Below are 19,365 nucleotides of genomic sequence, written 5' to 3' on the forward strand. Positions count from 1 at the left end.
CTCAACGAGTCCGTTTGCTGCGCATCCGAGGTGAGAACGGAGCGTGTGTTTGTTTCAGCGGTCCGTCCCATTGCGCCGTGTTTCTCATCCTGTCGCGTCTTGTTTTGCTGCATGCTTATTGCTTGAAACAAGAGCCGGTCTGAAAGCTACTGGTCCCATGGCCACGGCTTCCTTCCTGCCCTCTTTGTTCAGACGGTTGACAATTCGGGTGAAGAAGCGGGGAAGTTACACAGCACAACTGGCCCGTTATGCATACGGTGGGGCAGAGTTATCTAGAGTTGACTTTTCGCTCTCAATTGCGGCATTTGGGTCCTAATCGTGTTTTGTCTCAATAATGTCAACAAGTCACAAAAAGAAAAAGGAGAAAAGCAATGGAAGTACGCAGTAACAGAGCACGGAGCAGAGGAAACGAAAACGAACAAGAAGAGACATAAGTGAACAAAAAGAAGTCAAGAATCAGGCAAGAAATCAACCAAGAGCTTGTTACACATTAACTCTTGACAGCGCTCTTTTCTCCCCCTAAATGATCCCGTAGGGTAGCTCGGCCTGCTCATCTCAGTTCGAGCCTAGTCAGGGTATATATATATATCGAACGGGGAAATTGAGAGAAGTCGATGAGACACTTGCTCTAGAACCAGCCAAGCACGCCACTTCACTCCGATCTTCATCAAGGCCCTGGCTTGCTCCGAAACATGGTAATGCTACTCGACGGAGTACGGAATACAGAAATGCTATTCCCTTCCTGTCCCAGAGATGCTCTGCCAGCTCGGCATCTCGAACTCGACACCAACCAGGGTGAGGCAGACAAAACTTAGGGAGGTATCAAACCCGAGCCAGTCATAAAACATGTGTAGTGGTTATGCAGGGGATGCCCTCGTGAAGAAGAAATCCAATCGATCCCGCCATTAGTTAGTTTCCGGCTGATGGTGATTCGGGAGGAAAGCAGCAACTGCGGAGCCTGAAATTTCTCCGGCTCGATCCGGGCGCAGCCTACACGACACCAAGCCGGCGACCTCAGCTGCTTTTGTAGAATTCCGGCGCGTACTCGAGCAGCCAGGCCTTTTCGATCCGGCTAATGTCCCGTATAAACGTCTTGTTCCCGGTCTCCACCACCTCGTGGAAAATGACCCAGTCCGCCTTGCGGTTAAACATGATGGAGCTCGGATGGGCATGGAGCACCGTCGTTCCCGAGACGTTGCGGAAGGTCCCGTCCGGCTGCATCCTCGCGGCGTGCGCAAAGTAGCCCGCTGTCAGACACCGCCGGATCTGCTCCGCTTTGTTACTTGCCGGCGCCGAGGTCGAGTGCGGCGCGAGCGACTCGTCGACATTGATGCCAAATCGTTCAAGGTACCGCTTCAGCTGGGCGCGGATGCTGACCGCCCGCTCCATGAGCTTGAAATTGAGGAGGTTCTCGTGACAGAAACGGGATTCTTTCCGGCCCTTAGTCACAAAAGCCTGGTAGACGTTCAGAAGTGTAAGATGATCCCCTTCCTCAACGGCAAACTTCCACCTGGCGCACTCTGTCTTTTTCTTTTCCCCTTCGTGCTGGATCCAGATGTTTCCGCCAAGGCTGGTCATGGCTGCTATCGTCAATATCTCGCTCAAGCAGCCGAAAGACGGAGCCGAGAGCAATGTTTTCGCCATCATTGGCTCCACGGCTAGCTCAGCCATTCGTAGCCCGAGAGGCCTCGTGAGCTTGGCATAGTCGTCCAGTGCGCCGAGCGAGTAGAGCAGCTCGAGCGCTCTGATCATCAACTCGGCCGGCGGAGGCGTCAGGAAGTCGAATCTTAGGACGTTATCGATGCCCAGGGCTTTGAGCTGGAGAATGAACGGTGCGAGATTTGAACGCTGTATCTCTGGGACAGTAGAATCGGGGAGGCTTTGGTATGTTTCTTCGGTGTACAGCCGGAAGCACTTGCCGGGTTTTGTTCGACCGGCACGCCCTGCGCGCTGTGCTGCCGAAGCCTTAGAGACCGGTGTTACTGTCAGGCTCTCGATGCCCGTTCTCGGGTTGTATGCCCGAAGCTTGACGAAACCGGAGTCGACGACGTAGACGATGCCATCTATTGTCACGGACGCCTCAGAGATGTTTGTCGAGAATATGACCTTTCGAAAGTTCTCGGGTGCTTCCTCGAAGACGTACATCTGCTGATCTGCAGGAAGACCGGCATAGAGCGGCAGGGGAAGGATGGACTGAGATCCGGCGCGCAGCTGCGCCGAGCGTTCTGCGACGGCCTGAACAGCCTGGTCAATCTCCTCTCTTCCGGTCAAAAAGACGAGGATGTCGCCTTTTGGTTCGTTTGTATGGATTTCGAAGACGGTTGAGATTGCTTTTTCGAGATAATTCTCCGTCGGGGTCTCGAGATAAAGTATGTCGATCGGGTAAGTCCGGCCTTCCAGGCTGATAATGGACGCAATATCGTCGTTATGTTTGCCATCCGGGCCCTCCTTTTGCCCCTTGGGCTCTGAGAAGAAGTTGCGGAAATCTTCGGCCTGGAGAGTTGCGCTACTGATGATGATTCTCAGGTCTGGCCGCTTCTTGCGGATCTTCTTTAGCAAACCCAGCAAGATGTCGGAACTGATGGATCTTTCATGAGCTTCATCCACCATAATCACGGAGTAACGGGAGAGCAGAGGATCGACAAGGGCCTCCCGGATCAGGAGGCCGTCGGTGAGGAACTTGATGCGGGTGCTCCCGGACGTGACATCCTCGAAGCGTATCGAATAGCCAACCTCTTTACCCACCTCGCACCCGAACTCTTCGGCGACTCTCAGAGCTACTGTCGTGGCAGCGACACGGCGAGGCTGGCATGCCGGCTCAGTTAGCACGAGACGATGGATATTGCACTTCTCTCATCAACACGCACCTGAGTAATGCCAATGATTTTGTCATCGGCGCACCAGCCAGCACGCTCAAGAAACTGGGGAATCTGGGTGCTTTTGCCCGACCCCGTTTGGCCTACAACGATGGTGACGGGTGACGTTTCGACGAGATACAGAAGGGCATCGCGATGCTTCGCAATCGGCAAAAGCTCTGCCGGTTTGTGGAGAGCAGGTATGAAGGCCGCACCCAGGTCAAAGTCCGCCATGATTCGCAAGGCAGAAGTTGAAGATCGAAGAGTACCCCCCAATGGGCTCAGAATTTCAAGGTTTCCCAGCCTTTGCGAACGCAGTGTCCTCAACCGATAATGCTATCTCATTCCATGCCTGTATCCTACAACCTCGCAAAGAAGGGGGGATACTCTTGTGTTAAAGGTGTAGTCAGAGACACGACTGCCGATTTATACTCTGGGCATGTTTTTTTGTTCAGAAGCCCACCTCACCTGCCGTGCTGCTGTCAGCTCTCGCGCCCTGGCTGAGATCGGGTGTTGTTGGATGATGTGACTTCGATGGTTGCTGACAGGTGGCAGCCAGTTGGCTCCGCTAATTAAATTTCACCAGTCAGCAAGCGTGGATTGGGCAATGGAGTCATTGTGCCCAAGGCCCCACATTTCATGACCTCGTGGTGCCCGAGACTCGCGCTGACCAACTTAGTGTTGTGCTCTTTCCGTCTCGTCGACAGAATTGGCCTCACAGTTGTCACCGCCGTTCTCGTGCCCGTTTGAAATGGGTACTACTAAGGCTACAAACAAAGAGAAAAAAAGGGAAGAGAGAAAACGACGGCATTCTCCCGCAGCGCGGTTGAGAATCGCTCATTGCGCGGTCTACCTTAACATTGGAAAGTTGGCGCGCTTCTTCTCCGGAGCTATATTCCTCCATCAGCCAGGATCGACCACTCGGTGTTCAGGTCACCTTTAGTGTTATTTCTGCTTGGCCCTGTTGCCACCGTTGTGCAAACAACGTTCCCAGTTTCTCTTCCCCCTGAGCTTTCGCCTCCATCATCAAGGCCTTGTTCAGTGGCCTTGTCTGCGTCCCAAAAGAGTACCCAAGGGGCAGAGCACTCTTAGGCCAGGCCGTACGAGTTCTGTCGCTCTCGGAGGCAACAACGCTCGCAAACGGCTGAGCTTGTGTCTGACCCCGCCCCGAACTTGGCGAGCACGGTTTCTGAGTGTATGCCTCGCTGCGGAGAACTAATGATTTCCAGTCGGAATGGGAAGGGAAAAAAGACACGCCCCAGGCCCGGGCGCCGGTGACCATGCCAAGGAGCGGCACAAGAGAGACCGCAGGGGCAATCTAATCGATTGGACAGCGCCTTTGCCTCCAGGTTTGGTTGCGAGACCCGAGAAGCCTAGGATCAGCTCCAAGCACAAGGTCTGGTACGAACTTGTCCCAAACACGGACAAGAAGGAGAAGAAGCTCGAGTTCAAGGTACTTGAGCGGCACCGCTCCATTCAGTCTCCCGGGCGGGTCAGAATACTGATCTGAACCAGGAAACTCACGAGAGGGAGCCGCCTCCGGGGTTCGAGTTCGTCCCTATTGGGAATCCAGCATTGACAAAGGCATGCAAAGAGCTCTCCCGCGAGCAAGATGCTATGATCTTCATTGTCACGGTATGTCAGTGGTATGGGCTGGCGCCTTTCGCAGTGCTAACAATGCTCTATCTAGTTGGCCAATGGCCTCTCCAAGAGACTCAGCTCTCACCTGAACCGAGTCGGCTACCATTTCAGGCAGACCATTGTGGAGCAGGCGCTCGCAAACCTTGGAGAAGACGGGCTCGAGAGTGTCAAGACAGCGCCTGACCTGCCCGAGCCTATCCCGGAGAGGCAAGAGGACATTAATAAGCAGGCTGACGCAGCTATAAGGGACCTGTTTCCTCGTATACCGAACCCGGATCGCCAGGCAATCATCGAGCATGCTTTCAACAAGGTAGGTACATCACGCATTCCACCAGTCAAGTGATCCGGATGATCCCCCGAAGCGCACCCTCTCACCACGAACCCATAGTCCAAGCAAGTAGGCAAGGATCCACCCGTTGGGCTTGCCGCCGATATCACCCTTTCACGCCGCGTGCAGTTGGCTGTACTTGCCCATATTCGGCACAACCACACAAGATACGACCAGTTACTCAAAGAAACGTCCTATGTCAACGCCAGGAAGGCTGTGGAGTCTCTCTGTCTTGACATCCTAGTCAAGTGGCGAGGAGACGAGGAGACAGGGCGTGACCAGCTTGACGAGATTCTTCGCGAGGTCATCGTCATCTCAGACTCCGAGAGCGACGAGTCTGACGAGGATGATGAAGATGAGGACGAGGATGAGGATGAGTCTTCCGACACTTCGTCGGAAGACGAGAGCCCCGTGAACGGAGTGGCGAGGGACGATAGGCCGGCCAGGGAAACGCTGCCCCCTGCGGAGCTCTCGCCGGCTTCATTGACTATTAACAAGACCCGCAGCGAAGGATTCAGAGCAAGCCACGCGCCGCAGAAGATTAAAAAGCCGACCCGGGAGGACAAGCGAGCGGCCAAGTGGGCGCATCGGGGCTTTCAACGCTATCAGGCAGCTCGAGATCAAGCCTGGAATCAGGCGCTAGAACGGCAGCGGCGTGAAATCTACGGCACCGTGCCATCTAATGGTCCTGTGGAGGATCCCGCCGGCCACGTACCGCAATTATGGCGAAATGGCGAGCCCACACATTCTAGTTACCGCCCCTACGGTTCTCCCTTGCCCTCTGTAGGCGTGTCTCGGGAGCCGGAGAACCGGGTGAGTGAGCCACAGAGGGCCGCCTCCATGGCCACTTACAATATGCCGCAGCCTGTGCACCCATGGGAGCACCAGCGCAGTAATCGTTTCGGGCCTATAGTTGGGTCTCGGGCTGCTTCGTATGAGGCTCCCGTGGTCGAGCCAGTCAGTTACCATGGACATGACCTGAAGGATTGTCTTGTTCAGTCCATCGAGCCTGCGTCTCCGCAGGCGCCTAATCCCCCTCCGCCGATTCCTGTCTCATATCGGCCGCCTGTGTCAAGTTCTTTCCATGATGGCCACACTCCCATCAACAGGGCTGTCCATTACCCTCCCCAAGATGCCGGTGGTGTCAGGGAGGCACACAACGTTCATCCTGACTTTGCGGAGGGTTTCATCACGCTTTCTCACCGTTCGGAACCCGGACGGATGCGCGCCGCCCCTGAGCCGCCCGCGGAACCGTTCATTTTACTTAACCCGCAGAGTGGAAGCGCAGCTGGGGCTAGCACTGTCTCGACGACTCCCAGGGGACCAAGTTCGCCGCGTGCACAAGGTTGGCGGGATCACGGCGCAGGCCGTGATGTGCCGCACCCCGGGTCTGGGACGCGACCGATTTGGATTGGGCATGACGGAGCTCTCCTTAGATCGGAATCCCGTCCGATCGTGATCTCGGACGGTCCCTTGCCGTCTAGACGGCCGCGGATGGAGCCCGCATATCCAGATACGAACAATCGCCGCCCGTCGCCAATGATGTGGGCTCATCCCTCCCACATCAGCCATGGCTGGACGAATGGGCGCGAAGGACGATATGTCGACGCCAAGCATGACGAACGTGTTGAGGCGCTCCAAAACGACTTCGGCGAATTTGTTCGGGTCTCCAATAAATTTCCCAGGCAATACGAGCCTCGTCCAGCCCCGGTCGAAGAAGCGAGGTATTACGGGCAGTCTGCCACGCAACGGCAGGGCGCTCCGCCTCAGCCCGATGATGCTGCACGATACGACGCTCGCCAATTTCGTGGACACGGGCAACGGCTTGAACGTGTCGTGGAGAGAATCGAAGCGTCTGCGTCTCGCGATGAGCACATATCTTTCGTTGCACGTCAGCCACAAGGGTGCCCGAGACAGGAGCGTGTGGTTGGGATTGAATACGTTCATTCCTATGCAAGGTAATGAACCACCCATGCTCGCCAGGCACTGATGTTTACCATTCGCGTAGCATTGAGACTTCCACCCAGACGGATGGCAGCCCTTATTATGACGCGAGAGAGCCCGTTTCCCGGTCTCATTCGCGTTCGGCCACGCCTATGCCGTATGGGAGTCAGCCCTACCAACGCCGTCGCTAGGTTAGACGAGGTTAGTCGCTCACAGCTGAGCGACTTGTTGCATTTCCATATTGTGGAGTGAAATCAGGCGCGAAATCCGGGTCCGTGTCCACACTGGGAGGATCAATGCTTTGCATTACTTTTTGTCCGGCTCGAGCACATCAGCTGTATCTGGTGGACGACCACTTGTTGACAGGCATTTGAGGCGTAGAGGCGTCGAGGGTTTACAAAGGGGATACTGATACTGTTACCATGGCGACTGAGGGCGGTGATGTGTTGGTCCAGCATCTGTGAGCATGGAAATGGCGGCATGAACACATTCGGCGGTTGTCTCAGGAGCGTGTTCATAGACGCCACGTGTTTCCATGTAGTTACAGTCTAGTATTGACAGAGAATCCTGCGAGACTATATTGGTGCGCAGTATGGTCGTCAACCATGGCCCCTCAAACTATACACCGGCCTGTATAATCAGACGTTCCAACCATGAGAACGCCTGGACAAGCGTTGCTTTTCAAGCTCATTCATCATTCAACAGAGATGAGTAACCCCTTTGCGCCATACATGCATATGAAGAACCATTGTGGCCCGAACTCCTTCACCTGTCTATCAAGCCAGCATAGCCTGCCTCTCCGCCTGCGCTTTCTTCGCCGCCGGCCGGGGGTGCCGCTCCTCCTCAGCTACTTTCTGCACCGGCACCTGGGTATCAGGAACACTTGGTAACCGCTGCACGGCCGCCTCCTTCTTAGCGACCTCTGCCTCAAGCGCGGCAAGCTCGTCCTCGACTTCTTCTTCTTCCTGCACGGATATCCTGCCTCCGATGATCTCGCTGACTTCCTGTTTGCATACCGTCAGCAACTCATCCAACATATCGTTTACGCCATAGCCCACGGCAGGAATCACCGAGGAGAGAAAAGTGAACGAGGGATGGAATGAAGATGGATACGGACCTGTTGATAAGCGATCGCCTCGGCCGTCTCCCCCATCAACTTCTCGACGTTCTCTATCCCCCCCATCTCGGCCTGGATCTCCTTGAGGACCTTGGTACCCTGCTGCAGGCCGAACAGGACGTCCTTCTGGATGAGCGCGAACTCGACCGACGCGGTGAGCTTCTCGAGCTGCTCGAGCTGGGCGTCCGTCTTGGCGAGCAGCGACTCCTGGTACTTCTTCCGGCGCAGCGCGAGGAGGGCGCGCGGCTTGTCGCCCCGCGCGAGCAGCTGGCGGGCCGCCTGGGTCTCGCGGTCGGTGAGGTGGGTGATGCGCCGCTGGTACTGGTGCAGCTTGTCGCGCTGCGTCTTGAGGTCGAGGATGGCTTGGTCTTGGGCCGTTATACGGCTCGAAGAGTTGCCCATGGTGGCATTTGGGAAATCACAACTCGGTATATCACCTGTCAACGGCGGTTGGTGCTGCGTTGGTGGGGAGGGCTGGTCCTCAGCCCTCTCTCTCTTCCCGTCGCTGATAGCGCCAGACGGCGAATGGGAACAGGCGGGCGACTCGTTTTGGGGAAAGCGAGACGTCACTGCTGCGCGGCTCGGTCAGGGGTGGGATGGCTCTAGTTACAAAATATCCGGTCCCGCCTATGTCCATTGGTACCGATGCTCACTGATTGAAACGGCTTCTGGGCCGGATAAAATGACACAATTTATCTTTGGGACATTGGTATGCCATATATTTTTTTTCAGTGCAAGCTCCCCTCATCCCTTCTAAGTTCTCTGAGTTTGCTAGGCACTTGTGGAAACGAGAGTACGTATCTTGCCAGCGTGATTATCATGTTAATTGAGTGCCTAGGTAGTTAGTCACATTAGTTATTTTGTTGGTGGATACGTGCGTGTCTTATCGATAGACTCGTCAGCCGGGTGTGGCTTGAGGGGGTGGGCCGCATGAGGGGCTACGTAATTTGGGCACATGCGACAGCTTCAGAGGCAACATCCTGGCCAAACAGACCTCTTTGGCAGAGCGACCCTCCTTCCTCGAGAATACAAGTCTCGGACACAGCACCGCAACCCTCGACCTGCTTTCTGCCCTTACTCCCCAATTTCCCGCTCCGTGTGTTGGGAATGTCAGCCGAAGCGGTAAGTAGACCCCTATTTACCCCTAATCGCTTAATTCAATGCCCGCGATGATCTGCAGAATGTCTCGGCTCACTCTACGTATTTATTCCGCAGATCAAGACGCCCCCGGGGCCTGAATCCCCTACTACTGTCAGGCCACTCGAGATGGACGACGACGACGTGCAGGAACAAGAGGCGTTGGGAACTGAGAACGCCACTGCGAAGCCCGATGCAACAACAGCAACTACAAATACTACTACAACTACATCTCCCGCGCCGGCAAATGCGCCCGCCGCTGCGGCCAACGATGTTCCCCCGCCGAAGCCGCCCCGGCCGCTGACCGAGGAGCAGAGGAACCAGCAGACCCTGAAAGAAGCATTCCCATCCGTCGATAACGCTGTTATCAGGGCGGTGCTTAGGGCCAGCGGTGGACGCATCGAGGCCGCGTTCAACGCACTCCTGGAGATGACAGACCCGGAAGCTGCCGAGAGAGATCAGCCGCCCCCGCCGCCCCCGAGACCTGTTGCAGACCCCGTAGGTCCCACCTCGACCGGGCTGTCGCAGCTTGAAGCCGACGAGCTGTATGCGCGTCAGCTCGCCGAGCACTACGACAATGTCGGCGCGTACGAAGCGAGGACGGCCAACCGGGCTCATCAGCCCCGTAGCCGGCGGCAACCCGGTCTAGGACCGCACGACGACCCCTCCGACCGCGAACATAGCTTCCTGGACGACGACCTGCCCTTGATCAAGGAAAGCCTCCGAAAGGGGTTTCTGGAGACGCAGAGCAAGGTCAACACGTGGTTCAATAATTTCAAGAAGAAGCTCGACGAGACGTTCGACGATGACGACGATGACGAACATCACGCGCAAGGAAGCAGTTCGTTCTTGGGGCGGCCGACCCGGGGGCAGATGCGGAGAAGCGCCGACTATGACCGCTACGACGCGGACCCCGAGGTACTGAGCGATGACTTTGCGGGTATGAAGTTCCGCAGCGACGGCAGTAAGTCAAACCCATCTTGTTCGTCTTATTGGGTGGAGTTGCCCCTATCTGACACCTGGCGAACAGCGCCCGTTCACCCCCCACGGCCCGCTAGCGGCAGCAACCCAAATCTCTTCAAACCGCCCCCGCCTTCCAAATCACCCAAGCCAGGCGAGAGAAAAGTCTCGTTCCGCGACACGGTCGAGGACATCGATGCCTACAACACCTCTCCAAGGGTGCCGCCGAAGGACGCCGCCGCCACCGCGGGCACTGGCGGCGCGGCCAAGTCGAGCAAGTGGCAGCCGCTGTCCCCAGTCGATCCTAACCCGATCGTGGAGAATGACCCCTTCAGCCTGGGCGACAGCGACGATGAGCGGGAATTGAGGGACAAAACGGCGGGGAGCAAGGAGATCAAGATGGAGGATACCGAGCGGCTGAAGCAGGCCACGGCGGACGCGATGGCAGATAGCCTGGTGGAGGATAACAAGAGCAAGGCGGAGGGCAGCAGTGGCGCTGCAAAATAGGGTCCGACGGCACGTGCCTGGTATTCTTGGATTCGCGTTGTTTTTATCAAGTTTAGGAGTCTCGTTTGCGTACAGCCCTGCCTGTCAACTCGAGGTCGGGTGAGTATTCCGTTTGTGGTCACACACGCGTGTCTTAATCTCGATATTTCGACTCTGATCGGATAGTAGTCTGTGCCATAATTTCAACTCTCTCAGACCAACCTTCCCGTGTTTCGAGCACCATTGACAGGAAAGGTATCCAATTCGAGAATATAACGAGCGCTTCTCTCTAACTGTGTTGATGCTCTCTGGCTTTCTTTTGTCTACTGAACTTCACGACGATGCATCAATGGCCAGACTCCCAGCTTCGCCGGAGTAAAGAGACACTGGTGCCTGTCAGCGTATTTTTGGGAACCATGCTGGCCAAGTTGTCAAAGAAATCGAGATGGGAACGATGTTACGGATGTAGCAAGCTTTGCCAAGTCTTTTCGGCGAACGTTACCAACAAAGTGTCAATACAAGTTATGTTGGTTCACTCTTCCGTACTGGCATATACCACCTACTAGCAGTACATACATTTTCAACCACTTTCCCTACGAGAGTTTCCCATCGGAAGGGTAAAAACTAGTGTACTTCAGTAGATTGCAGCGGCAAGAGGGGAATGCATTTAGCTTTCGAGCACTCGACTTCGCACGTCGAATCAACAGAGGCACATGCTTGGATTGCGGCACCCGATTGGCTGTTGTTGCGCTGCGAGATCCCGTTGCATCAGAGGGCGGTTTCCTGCAAGAATGCCGTCCCCAGTCGACTGGACCCTGTCAAGACGGCTTTGGTAGAGGGGCAAGAGGTATGTACACAGGTGACGGGATTTGCGGCTCACGAGATCGCGCTGGGCTCCTGGAAAGCCCAGTCAGGTATCCCGCGCAGTGCACTGCGGAGGGGGTGCCAACGGTCCAACGTTGGAGTTAAACGAGGCAGAACAAACCTGATGGGCCGGGTGAGCGTGAGCAGTAGGTTGGTACTATGCTGCTGCATGCTGCGAGTTCACCTATCCATTTTGTACGCGCTAGGATACAAGCACTGTACTGTACGGAGTATGTAGGTATGTACTGTACCGTATGTATGTACATTCATACACGTACAGTACCTGGTGCATACCTACAAAGTCTTATTTTGGCAGCTTGTAACGATAAGGGTAACTCCCAGAAGAAGACAATTGGGCAATGTGAGCCCATGCATTATACCTGATCATTTCAGAGGTTAGGTTGATTGCTAGGTGCTGTAAATACACAGTCCCTTGGCCACGGTATCTGCTTTGGTCCGATCAAAGTACACTACTAGTATATAAGGGTGTGCGATTTCGCCGGGGCTTCCACGTTTGTTGAGGCTTGGCGGCGGTTCGAGTCCTGAGGCTTTCACACCACACCGGCCGAGACCCGGCCCAGCGGCAGCCTAAGCTCTGCGCCGACCGTTTCGGTACGTCCATACATATACACATACGAGCTACAACGTACGTGACGGGTTTGCGGCCTTGGCATCCACATCAGGGAAGTCGCCGTCGACGACCTGACCTTCGCAAACCCAGGAAATATTGAAGACAGCAGCCTGGTCATTTTGGGGCCACTAACGCGTCCCTCCGCTCTTTCCCTTTCTTACAACTTTCATGGAGTAGTTTCTTCCTGTTACCCACCCCGAGTCCCTCTCAACGACCCGACTTGAAGTCTTGCACTCTCGGTTTGCGGCTTCGGGTGCCCCTCCCTCCATCGCCCTTTGCAGCTGACAACCCGCAACCAGGTCTCGTGCGCTGCTTCGAGGTAGCATTCTCGATCAGTGAGCGGAGATACACGCTTCGCTTGAGCCGCTTACGAGGTACCTGGATGCTTCCATCGCCTCACCATCTGGAATTCCGTCAGGTCCTGTGTTCCGCCGGTGCCCACCATTACGATCCATTGGTTCACTCTGAGTCTCTCGTCTCTGCCCTTCGCCAATCGCCAATCATCGCTTCTGGTTTTCTTGACCTACCTTACATGAGACCGCCGCTCTCGAGGTTGTGACCTTGGTCGGTTGAAGCCTCACGGGCACAACCGCCTTCACAATGTGAGTTTCCGGGACGCCCAGCCGGTTACCTTCCCCCACCCCTTTGCTAAGTGCCGTGTAGGAAGTTCGGCAAGCAGATTCAGAAGCGCCAGCTCGAGGTGCCCGAGTATGCTGCAAGCTTCGTCAACTATAAGGCGCTCAAGAAGGTGAGTCCCAAATCGTTCATCGGGCCGATCATGCTGGCGTCGGTCTGCCCCCGGGCTGATTTGAAAGACCAAGCAGGGCTAAGGAACAGCGCGAGTCTGTACATGGACAGGACTGACACTGCCCCCACAGCTCATCAAGAAGCTCTCGGCCACCCCTGTCCTCCATTCGCAAAACGATGCGGCTGAACGTGCTGCTGCAGGGCTCATCGACCCGCAGGCTGCCCTGCAGGCGAACAAGGCGACCTTCTTCTTCCAACTGGTAAGCCCAACGACTGCTATTACATGCTGATCATTTCTCACAATGCCTAGGAAAGAGAGCTCGAAAAGGTCAACGCGTTTTATCTGCAAAAGGAAGCTGAGGTATGCCGTCTTGTGCTTTAGGTTTCGACGTCGGAGCTGACTCCGCGACAGCTTAAAGTCCGCCTCAAGACCCTTCTCGATAAGAAAAAGGTCTTGCAGTCCCGCCAAGGCATCTCCAGGCGGTCTGCCAAATTTGCCACTCTTCAAGAAGGCTTCCAGCAGTTTGCCAACGACGTAAACAAGCTACAGCAGTTCGTCGAGATTAACGGCACGGCCTTTTCCAAGATCCTCAAAAAGTGGGACAAAACCTCAAAATCTAAGACAAAGGAGCTGTACCTTTCCAGGGCTGTCGAGGTCCAGCCTTTCTTCAATGCTACCGTCATCAGCGAGTTGTCCGACCAGGCCACGACAAGCCTCCAGGAGATCGGCGCCTGGGCTGATGGCGATAACGTCACCTTTGAGGCCCGCCCGGAACACGTTGTCACCAGCCAGCACTTACCAGGCACGGATGAAGGGGATGCTGACACGCTGTTCCTCGACACTGTCCTTTCTGGCAACCTGGAGAGCCTCAGAGAGCTATTGGGGCGCATGCGGGATACGGTCGACCCCAACAGTTCTCTGGTGGAGAGGTTTACGAGGACCTTTTTGTCCGCCATCAACGGGGCGCCCCTGGAGGCTCTGCAGCTGCTGCTCGAGACCGGACTAGTCGATATTCAGTCCGAGGACGACATCAACGAGCGGAATTGCCTGCACCAGGCCGCAATTTACGGCAACTCCTTTGTTCTCCAGTATGGGCTGTCGAACGGGGTAGCCGTCGATAGGACCGATGTGTACGGCCGCGTCCCGCTGCACTATGCCAGTATGCATGGTCGGCTCGACATGATTGACACCCTCCTCACAGGTGCGCAATCCCTTCACACCGCAACATTACAGCTTATGCTGACAGAAACACGCAGCTGCTCCGCAAACGATCGATCTCATCGATCACGACAACTATACCCCGCTCATCCACTGCATCGTTCACAAACACCTCGAGTGCGTGAGCAGGCTGCTCGAACGGTCAGCCCGCTTGGACCCTGTGGCTGATACCGACCACGTACCCCTCAACCTCGCCTGCGAGCACGGGTCGCTGGCCATTGCCGAGACTCTTCTGAAGCATGGCGCTAAGTTATTGCCGGATGCCGAAGGGCTCTACCCGCAACACTTAGTGGCCCGGTCAGGACAGACACCGGAGCTCCTCCTCCTCCTTAAGAATTATGGAGCCGATCTGGACCAAGTAGATAAGCTCTACGGATGGACACCGCTCGTACATGCCGCCAGCGAAGGCAATGTCCCCTGTCTACGGGCGCTTCTCGACGTTGGCGCGGATCCCAACATCCTCGACGAGAAGGAGCTCCCAGCCCTGTACTACGCGGCATGGGAAGGTCATCTGGAGTGCATGAAGTTGCTAACCCCATTCAAGCAACACGAAAAGAAAACGGATCCGCAAATGCCAGGGCCCTTGCCACCCATGACGAGCAGCAGCGCGCCGATTCCCATGTCGCTCGACACAGATGCAATCCCGGCACTCGAGCTGCCGCCCCCAATCATCCCGCTTCGGCGCTATGGACACAACTTCCTGGATACGAAGACGGTTGTGCAGCTCAGCTTTGGGGCGAACGGGGAGCCGCCGCTGGCATTCTTCCATGACAGCAAATATCCAGCGTCGCGGCTCACGATCTCATCCAAGATCTCGGACATCATCCCCAAGAACATCATGCTACCCTTTCACGAAGATACTCGGCTTGTCTCGTTCCAGATCGACAACTTTGACTCGTTCACACTCGACTTTGATGTCTTTCCGGCATACGGCGCTAAGGTCATCGCTAAGACGGTGGCGCTACCCACGACGTTCCGCGCTCTGCTGAGCAGCAACAGCGGCAGTTGTTGTCTCCCGCTGTTTGACCCACGCCTGCGCGCCATCGGGCAGATCACCTTCCAGGTGCAGATCATCAAGCCGTTCCAGGGCAAGCCGCTCGAGATAACGGATTTTGAAACATACTGGAAGGCGACTAGCCAGGTCGACAAGGCCACCATGACACCTGCCATGACCAGCAGCACATTCGTGACCGGGTCCAGCTTGTCAGGGGACTTTGTGCGAATCTACGTTCAGCAGACAAGCGATGGGGTTCCGGTGCTCTGGCCGCACTGGACAGTCAGCTGTGGAGGCATCGACGTGCCAGTGTCGCGGCTGACTCTGGCCCAATTCCGCACCGCCACCGGCAACGGGCCGCATTCCCAGCTTCCGGTCGACGACATCGCGGCGGTTCACCAGATCCTCGCTTCGTCGGGCGGTACTACCCTCCGAGACGCCCTCGACCTCCTGCCGAAGGGCATGCACGTCAACATTCAGGTGCTGTACCCGACAGCCGAAGAGCGGGAGAGGCTGGCGTTGAAGGAGCTCGGACTGAGCGCCGACCTCAACGCGTTTGTCGACGCTCTCCTCGCCGTCGTGTTCGACCATGCGCGCGCCCAGCGTGCGCAGGGGCAGGGCCCAGAGGCGGTGCGGTCGGTCGTGTTCAGCTCGTTCAACGAGAGCGTGTGCACGGCGTTGAACTGGAAGCAGCCCAACTTCCCGGTCTTTCTCTGTAACGACCTGGGGCGGCAGCCGCAGCAGCTGGAGGAGCAGGAGGAAGAAGGGCGTAAACCCCAGCACAGGGGGGTCTCGATCAAGGATGCGGTGAGGACGGCGCAGAACAACAACTTCATGGGGTTGATATGCTGCGAGCGGTTATTGGTAGGTCTTCGGCGACGACATGATTTCCCTCGGCGACCTTGCTAATGAACGGTGATAGGACATGGTACCCGCGTTGGTGGACTCGATCAAGGCACATGGGTTGGCGCTCGTGGTGGACAAGTCGGGGTCGTCCTCCCAGGCGCCGGAGTATACAGACCCGCTTGCAGACCCGTTTCCGCGGTCACCAAAGGGAGTGGATGGGGTGCTCAGAGGTAACGGAGTGCTACGGTTCAACGAGTCGATAGACGTTTGAAGGCAGGGATTGCACTGATGCGTTGGGAGTTCGGGGGGTACATAAAAAGGATTTTGAACGTATCATATCTCCGGGGGACCGAGCAGAGGGACATGGATGGAAATCAGAGTAAAGAGCAGCATGTCGCCGTCATGCCAAAACCGCAAATATGCTTATATCAATCCCATTGGATCTGCCGCACTTTACCCAACCAACGCCTCGCAAAGCCATAGAAAATTTAACTGATGAGAAATCAGAAATCATGTTCATGCGCCCTTATAGGCATACTTTAACGCGCTCAGCTCCCGCTCGGGGTCGACGCCGGCCATGACGACTTTGGCCCCGATAACGACGGCATAGACGACGCCAGGCAGCGCCCCGAGCATCAGGGGGCTTACGCCCGCAGCGACAGGACCCGTCTTTAGCCGCTGCAAGAGACCAGTCAGCAGCGCCAGGGCGGCCAGGGCGACGTTGAGCCAGGGGAGGTGAGTCTCGAGCGGGGACTTGGCGCCACTGCTGACTGATGCGCCGAGGATTCCGCCGCCGCCGCCGCCGCCACCACCACCACCTCGTCCGCCTCGTCCTCCCACGCCTCCGACTCCTCCTAGTCGCCGCTGCCGGCCCAGCCGGCCATGTCCGTGTCCGTGTCCGTGTCCGTGTCCGTGTCCGTGTACGCGGGCGTACATGCCGTCGAGGGACGGGAAGCCGGTCTCGGTGACGCCCAGGCGGGCCAGCATCCAGCCGGTGGCCAGGAGCGACGACAGGCCGAGGGCGGGGAGGGCGCGGCCGGCGCGGGCGAGGAAGAGGTCGAGCAGGAAGGGGAGGGCGGAGAGGAGCGGGAGGGCGCAGAGGAGCCGGTGGGTGGTCTGGTTGCGGCGGTCGTTTTGCCGGGCGAGGTCGGCGATCAGGGATTCTTGCTCTGTTGTGTTTGTTTGTTTTAGAATTTTTTTTTTTTTTTGGCTGTTTGGTTTTTGGGCAAGGGAACCCTGGGGAGAGAAAAGAGAGAGAATTTGGCGGGGGAAGTTAGGAGAAGAAGGGCTTGCATACCTTGCTCGTCGAGGACGGCGGGTGATGTGGAAGCGTCGTCATCGTCGTCTGAGGAGGGGTAGTGGAAAGTGCGGCGTAGACGTGCTACTGGGGTTGGCTTTGCCATCGTAGCTGGTGTTTGATGGTGTGTTTTTCTGTTTTAGAGAGGGAGGGGGAGGTCACTCATACAAATTTGAGGACGCCTCGTGGTGTCAACGCTGTAAGACTGTACAGACTCTGAGGGGAGCTACTCTGGTAGTTAAGTTGTAGCTGCCCACTGCCTCTCGCAGTTAGCTTGGGGGTAGCACAATGACGTTAAGGTTGCAGGGGGGTTGCTTCTTGGCGCTTATTCAGAACTGGGGATAGATGCATTAATAACTGCGCTGTACCGGGGTTCTGTTACGCGAACGGCAGCAACAGGAATGGAAAGCAGCGGAGCGGAGCGTGAAACACTCTAACAACAAGTTGATACATATAACTTATGAGGGCCCAGTGATTCATTCAGGGCGGAAATTCAAGGCAGCAACTCAAGGCAGCAATTCAAGGCAGCAACATGATCCGACTGGAGGTTAGCGGAAGTCACGACTTCCGGGACATGACGTGATTGAACCGCACCGATTGAGCGCTCCTCCGCATCCTGAGCTGTTCCAGGGTCACCAGTGCCAGCAAGGCAAATCCCAGGATAAACAGAGCAACCAGGTTCCACCGCCAGGCCCGCATGATGGTCAGATTGCCCTCGATTATCCTCCGCTGGTTCTCGCTCGCCAACGGCAGGTTTAGCACGGAAGCATACCAGTTCTCGGGCGTCCACCCGCCATCGGGGTACTTGGTTGGCGGCCGGTTTGCCCGGGCGACGCCGAGGTTGATCGCCTGGCCGCCCGTCTTGTCCGTCTCGACAAAGGTGTAGATGAGGGCGACCATGGTGAGAAGCCAGCTGAGGAAGACGATGAGGGTCCAGAGATGAAAAGCGGGGGAGGATCGATCCCACTGTTTTCCATTGCAAAAGTCAGCGCGTGGCCCTCGGCGGGGCTTCGTTGGTCAGACCCGAGGAGGAGGAGGAGGAGGAGGCCTACCTTGTTGCGTTCCCGCTTTTCCAGCCATAGGGCGATGCTCCCGCCCAGGCCGACCAGGATCAGGGCTGTCCCGCCGGCGGCATTGGTCGTGTGGCCGTGATCGGTCACGAGGTTTGCCGGCTCACCCGCGAGCAGGAAGAGGGAGCCCCCAGGAGGGGCGACCGCAAAGGGGCCGCGGCCGTTGTGGTGCAGGAATGAGACCATGGACGACACCAGGCCCATGGTGATGGCCGCGTCAACCGCCAGCAGGAAGAGGGTGAACCCGATGGGAAGCAGAAGTGAGCGCCCGTGTCCCATCTCGGCTGACCGGCGAGCTGTTTTCTTCGCAGGATAATGCGCTACGTCGAGGTAAGGATCTCTCTCTTTGGTGCCGCCGCTCGGCCGCCCAAGGTTTACGGGCATCCCATGAGGAAGGGAAAGGAGAGGGATTGCTTATAATGACCTCTGGACGGTCAAAGGAGTGGGAGCGAATAACGCCATGGCAAGAAGCATAGCCCGCGCCTAGTGTGTTGAGGTCGGGGACAAAGAAAGGGACGCCAAAGCTCCCAACACCGGTTGTCTCTCGACTGAAAGGGCACGAGCGAGACGGAATGGTCGGAGGAGAATAAAGGGACAGATCCCTAGAGAGTCCACAGCATGACGCCACGAGATGAGCGCTCGCAAACACAGGAGGCCAATTGAGACGAGGGGAATCACAGATGACAGCCTCTTCGTGAGGCGAAGTAAACATGCCCCGGCCCTTCTTCACCCGTCGAACCAAGCGAATCTCTCATGCAACGCCCGCAACAACGCAAATATATTTCAACACAAGCAAATAATATTAACGCAATTCATCAGCGCAAATACAAACTCAATGTGAAGCAAATCCGCGGGCATTGCTTTTTTGACTAGTATAATTGACAATAGCCACAGCGAACTTCTGCCCTGCGTAAACCAGCCTTGACCTTGTTGGCGCCCACATAGCAGGGTTCGCCTACATCGACCGTCCGTATCAAAGTCAGGGCGCTAGCATACGTAGAAGGTCAGTGGGCTGGGCTGTTCATTAGTTCAAAATAGCACAATTTGATAGATCTCAATTTTGTTGCTCTTTGAGCTTTTTTTTTTTTTTTTTTACGGCTGATTTTAAGATTGATGTATGGCTCTGGGGCGCTGGGCCCGGAAAGTGAGGGGTTCCGCGCTGGTGTTAAGGCTATATATATATGGGTATTGGAATATACATGTGTGGATTCGAGGAAGCCCAAATAACG

At 56.3% G+C, this 19,365-nt stretch overlaps 7 protein-coding genes across 7 annotated transcripts; 3 read left to right on the forward strand and 4 right to left on the reverse strand.

The window, feature by feature from the left end:
- Positions 1–1,014: 1,014 nt before the first annotated feature.
- On the reverse strand, positions 1,015–3,348 carry P884DRAFT_314930 (P-loop containing nucleoside triphosphate hydrolase protein; the record flags this gene model as incomplete). The annotated part of the gene is made up of 2 exons (XM_069445253.1): positions 2,868–3,348; positions 1,015–2,805 (listed from the first exon to the last, which is right to left on the reverse strand). Exons 1-2 carry the CDS (start codon positions 3,087–3,089, stop codon positions 1,015–1,017), a joined length of 2,013 nt encoding a protein of 670 aa, XP_069294455.1. The 5' UTR covers positions 3,090–3,348.
- A 596-nt stretch (positions 3,349–3,944) lies between these two features.
- Positions 3,945–7,190, forward strand: P884DRAFT_71965 (uncharacterized protein). Its single transcript, XM_069446044.1, has 5 exons — positions 3,945–4,308; positions 4,371–4,490; positions 4,546–4,806; positions 4,885–6,782; positions 6,833–7,190. Exons 1-5 carry the CDS (start codon positions 4,090–4,092, stop codon positions 6,957–6,959), a joined length of 2,625 nt encoding a protein of 874 aa, XP_069294456.1. The 5' UTR covers positions 3,945–4,089; the 3' UTR covers positions 6,960–7,190.
- Positions 7,191–7,316: 126 nt separating this feature from the next.
- P884DRAFT_287397 (Snf7 family) lies at positions 7,317–8,287 on the reverse strand (the record flags this gene model as incomplete). Its single annotated transcript, XM_069443877.1, has 2 exons — positions 7,317–7,772; positions 7,886–8,287. 2 exons carry the CDS (start codon positions 8,285–8,287, stop codon positions 7,545–7,547), a joined length of 630 nt encoding a protein of 209 aa, XP_069294457.1. The 3' UTR covers positions 7,317–7,544.
- Positions 8,288–8,992: 705 nt separating this feature from the next.
- P884DRAFT_272455 (uncharacterized protein) lies at positions 8,993–10,489 on the forward strand (the record flags this gene model as incomplete). Its single annotated transcript, XM_069442525.1, has 3 exons — positions 8,993–9,007; positions 9,101–9,986; positions 10,053–10,489. The coding sequence occupies 3 exons, from the start codon at positions 8,993–8,995 to the stop codon at positions 10,487–10,489; spliced, it is 1,338 nt and encodes a 445-aa protein (XP_069294458.1).
- A 770-nt stretch (positions 10,490–11,259) lies between these two features.
- Positions 11,260–16,203, forward strand: P884DRAFT_332142 (uncharacterized protein; the record flags this gene model as incomplete). Its single annotated transcript, XM_069445763.1, has 8 exons — positions 11,260–11,300; positions 12,539–12,565; positions 12,627–12,711; positions 12,842–12,970; positions 13,021–13,071; positions 13,123–13,912; positions 13,968–15,787; positions 15,846–16,203. The coding sequence occupies 8 exons, from the start codon at positions 11,260–11,262 to the stop codon at positions 16,038–16,040; spliced, it is 3,138 nt and encodes a 1,045-aa protein (XP_069294459.1). The 3' UTR covers positions 16,041–16,203.
- Positions 16,059–17,355, reverse strand: P884DRAFT_72012 (uncharacterized protein). The gene is made up of 2 exons (XM_069446046.1): positions 17,067–17,355; positions 16,059–16,938 (listed from the first exon to the last, which is right to left on the reverse strand). The coding sequence occupies exons 1-2, from the start codon at positions 17,170–17,172 to the stop codon at positions 16,286–16,288; spliced, it is 759 nt and encodes a 252-aa protein (XP_069294460.1). The 5' UTR covers positions 17,173–17,355; the 3' UTR covers positions 16,059–16,285.
- A 269-nt stretch (positions 17,356–17,624) lies between these two features.
- Positions 17,625–18,415, reverse strand: P884DRAFT_302627 (uncharacterized protein; the record flags this gene model as incomplete). Its single annotated transcript, XM_069444961.1, has 2 exons — positions 17,625–18,032; positions 18,119–18,415. 2 exons carry the CDS (start codon positions 18,413–18,415, stop codon positions 17,625–17,627), a joined length of 705 nt encoding a protein of 234 aa, XP_069294461.1.
- Positions 18,416–19,365: the final 950 nt, after the last annotated feature.

The sequence above is a fragment of the Thermothelomyces heterothallicus genome (assembly GCF_042370625.1).
Source record: "Thermothelomyces heterothallicus CBS 202.75 unplaced genomic scaffold P884_scaffold_28, whole genome shotgun sequence".
Taxonomy (NCBI): Eukaryota; Fungi; Ascomycota; class Sordariomycetes; order Sordariales; family Chaetomiaceae; genus Thermothelomyces; species Thermothelomyces heterothallicus.

Coding starts and splice junctions, on each gene's coding strand:
- P884DRAFT_71965 (XM_069446044.1), top strand. CDS start 4,090: ATGGGAAGGGAAAAAAGACACGCCCCAGGCCCGGGCGCCGGTGACCAT. Junction 4,491..4,545: donor CTATGATCTTCATTGTCACG/GTATGTCAGTGG, acceptor TGCTCTATCTAG/TTGGCCAATGGCCTCTCCAA. Junction 4,807..4,884: donor TCGAGCATGCTTTCAACAAG/GTAGGTACATCA, acceptor ACGAACCCATAG/TCCAAGCAAGTAGGCAAGGA.
- P884DRAFT_72012 (XM_069446046.1), bottom strand. CDS start 17,172: ATGGCAAAGCCAACCCCAGTAGCACGTCTACGCCGCACTTTCCACTAC. Junction 16,939..17,066: donor CGCCGTCCTCGACGAGCAAG/GTATGCAAGCCC, acceptor CAAACACAACAG/AGCAAGAATCCCTGATCGCC.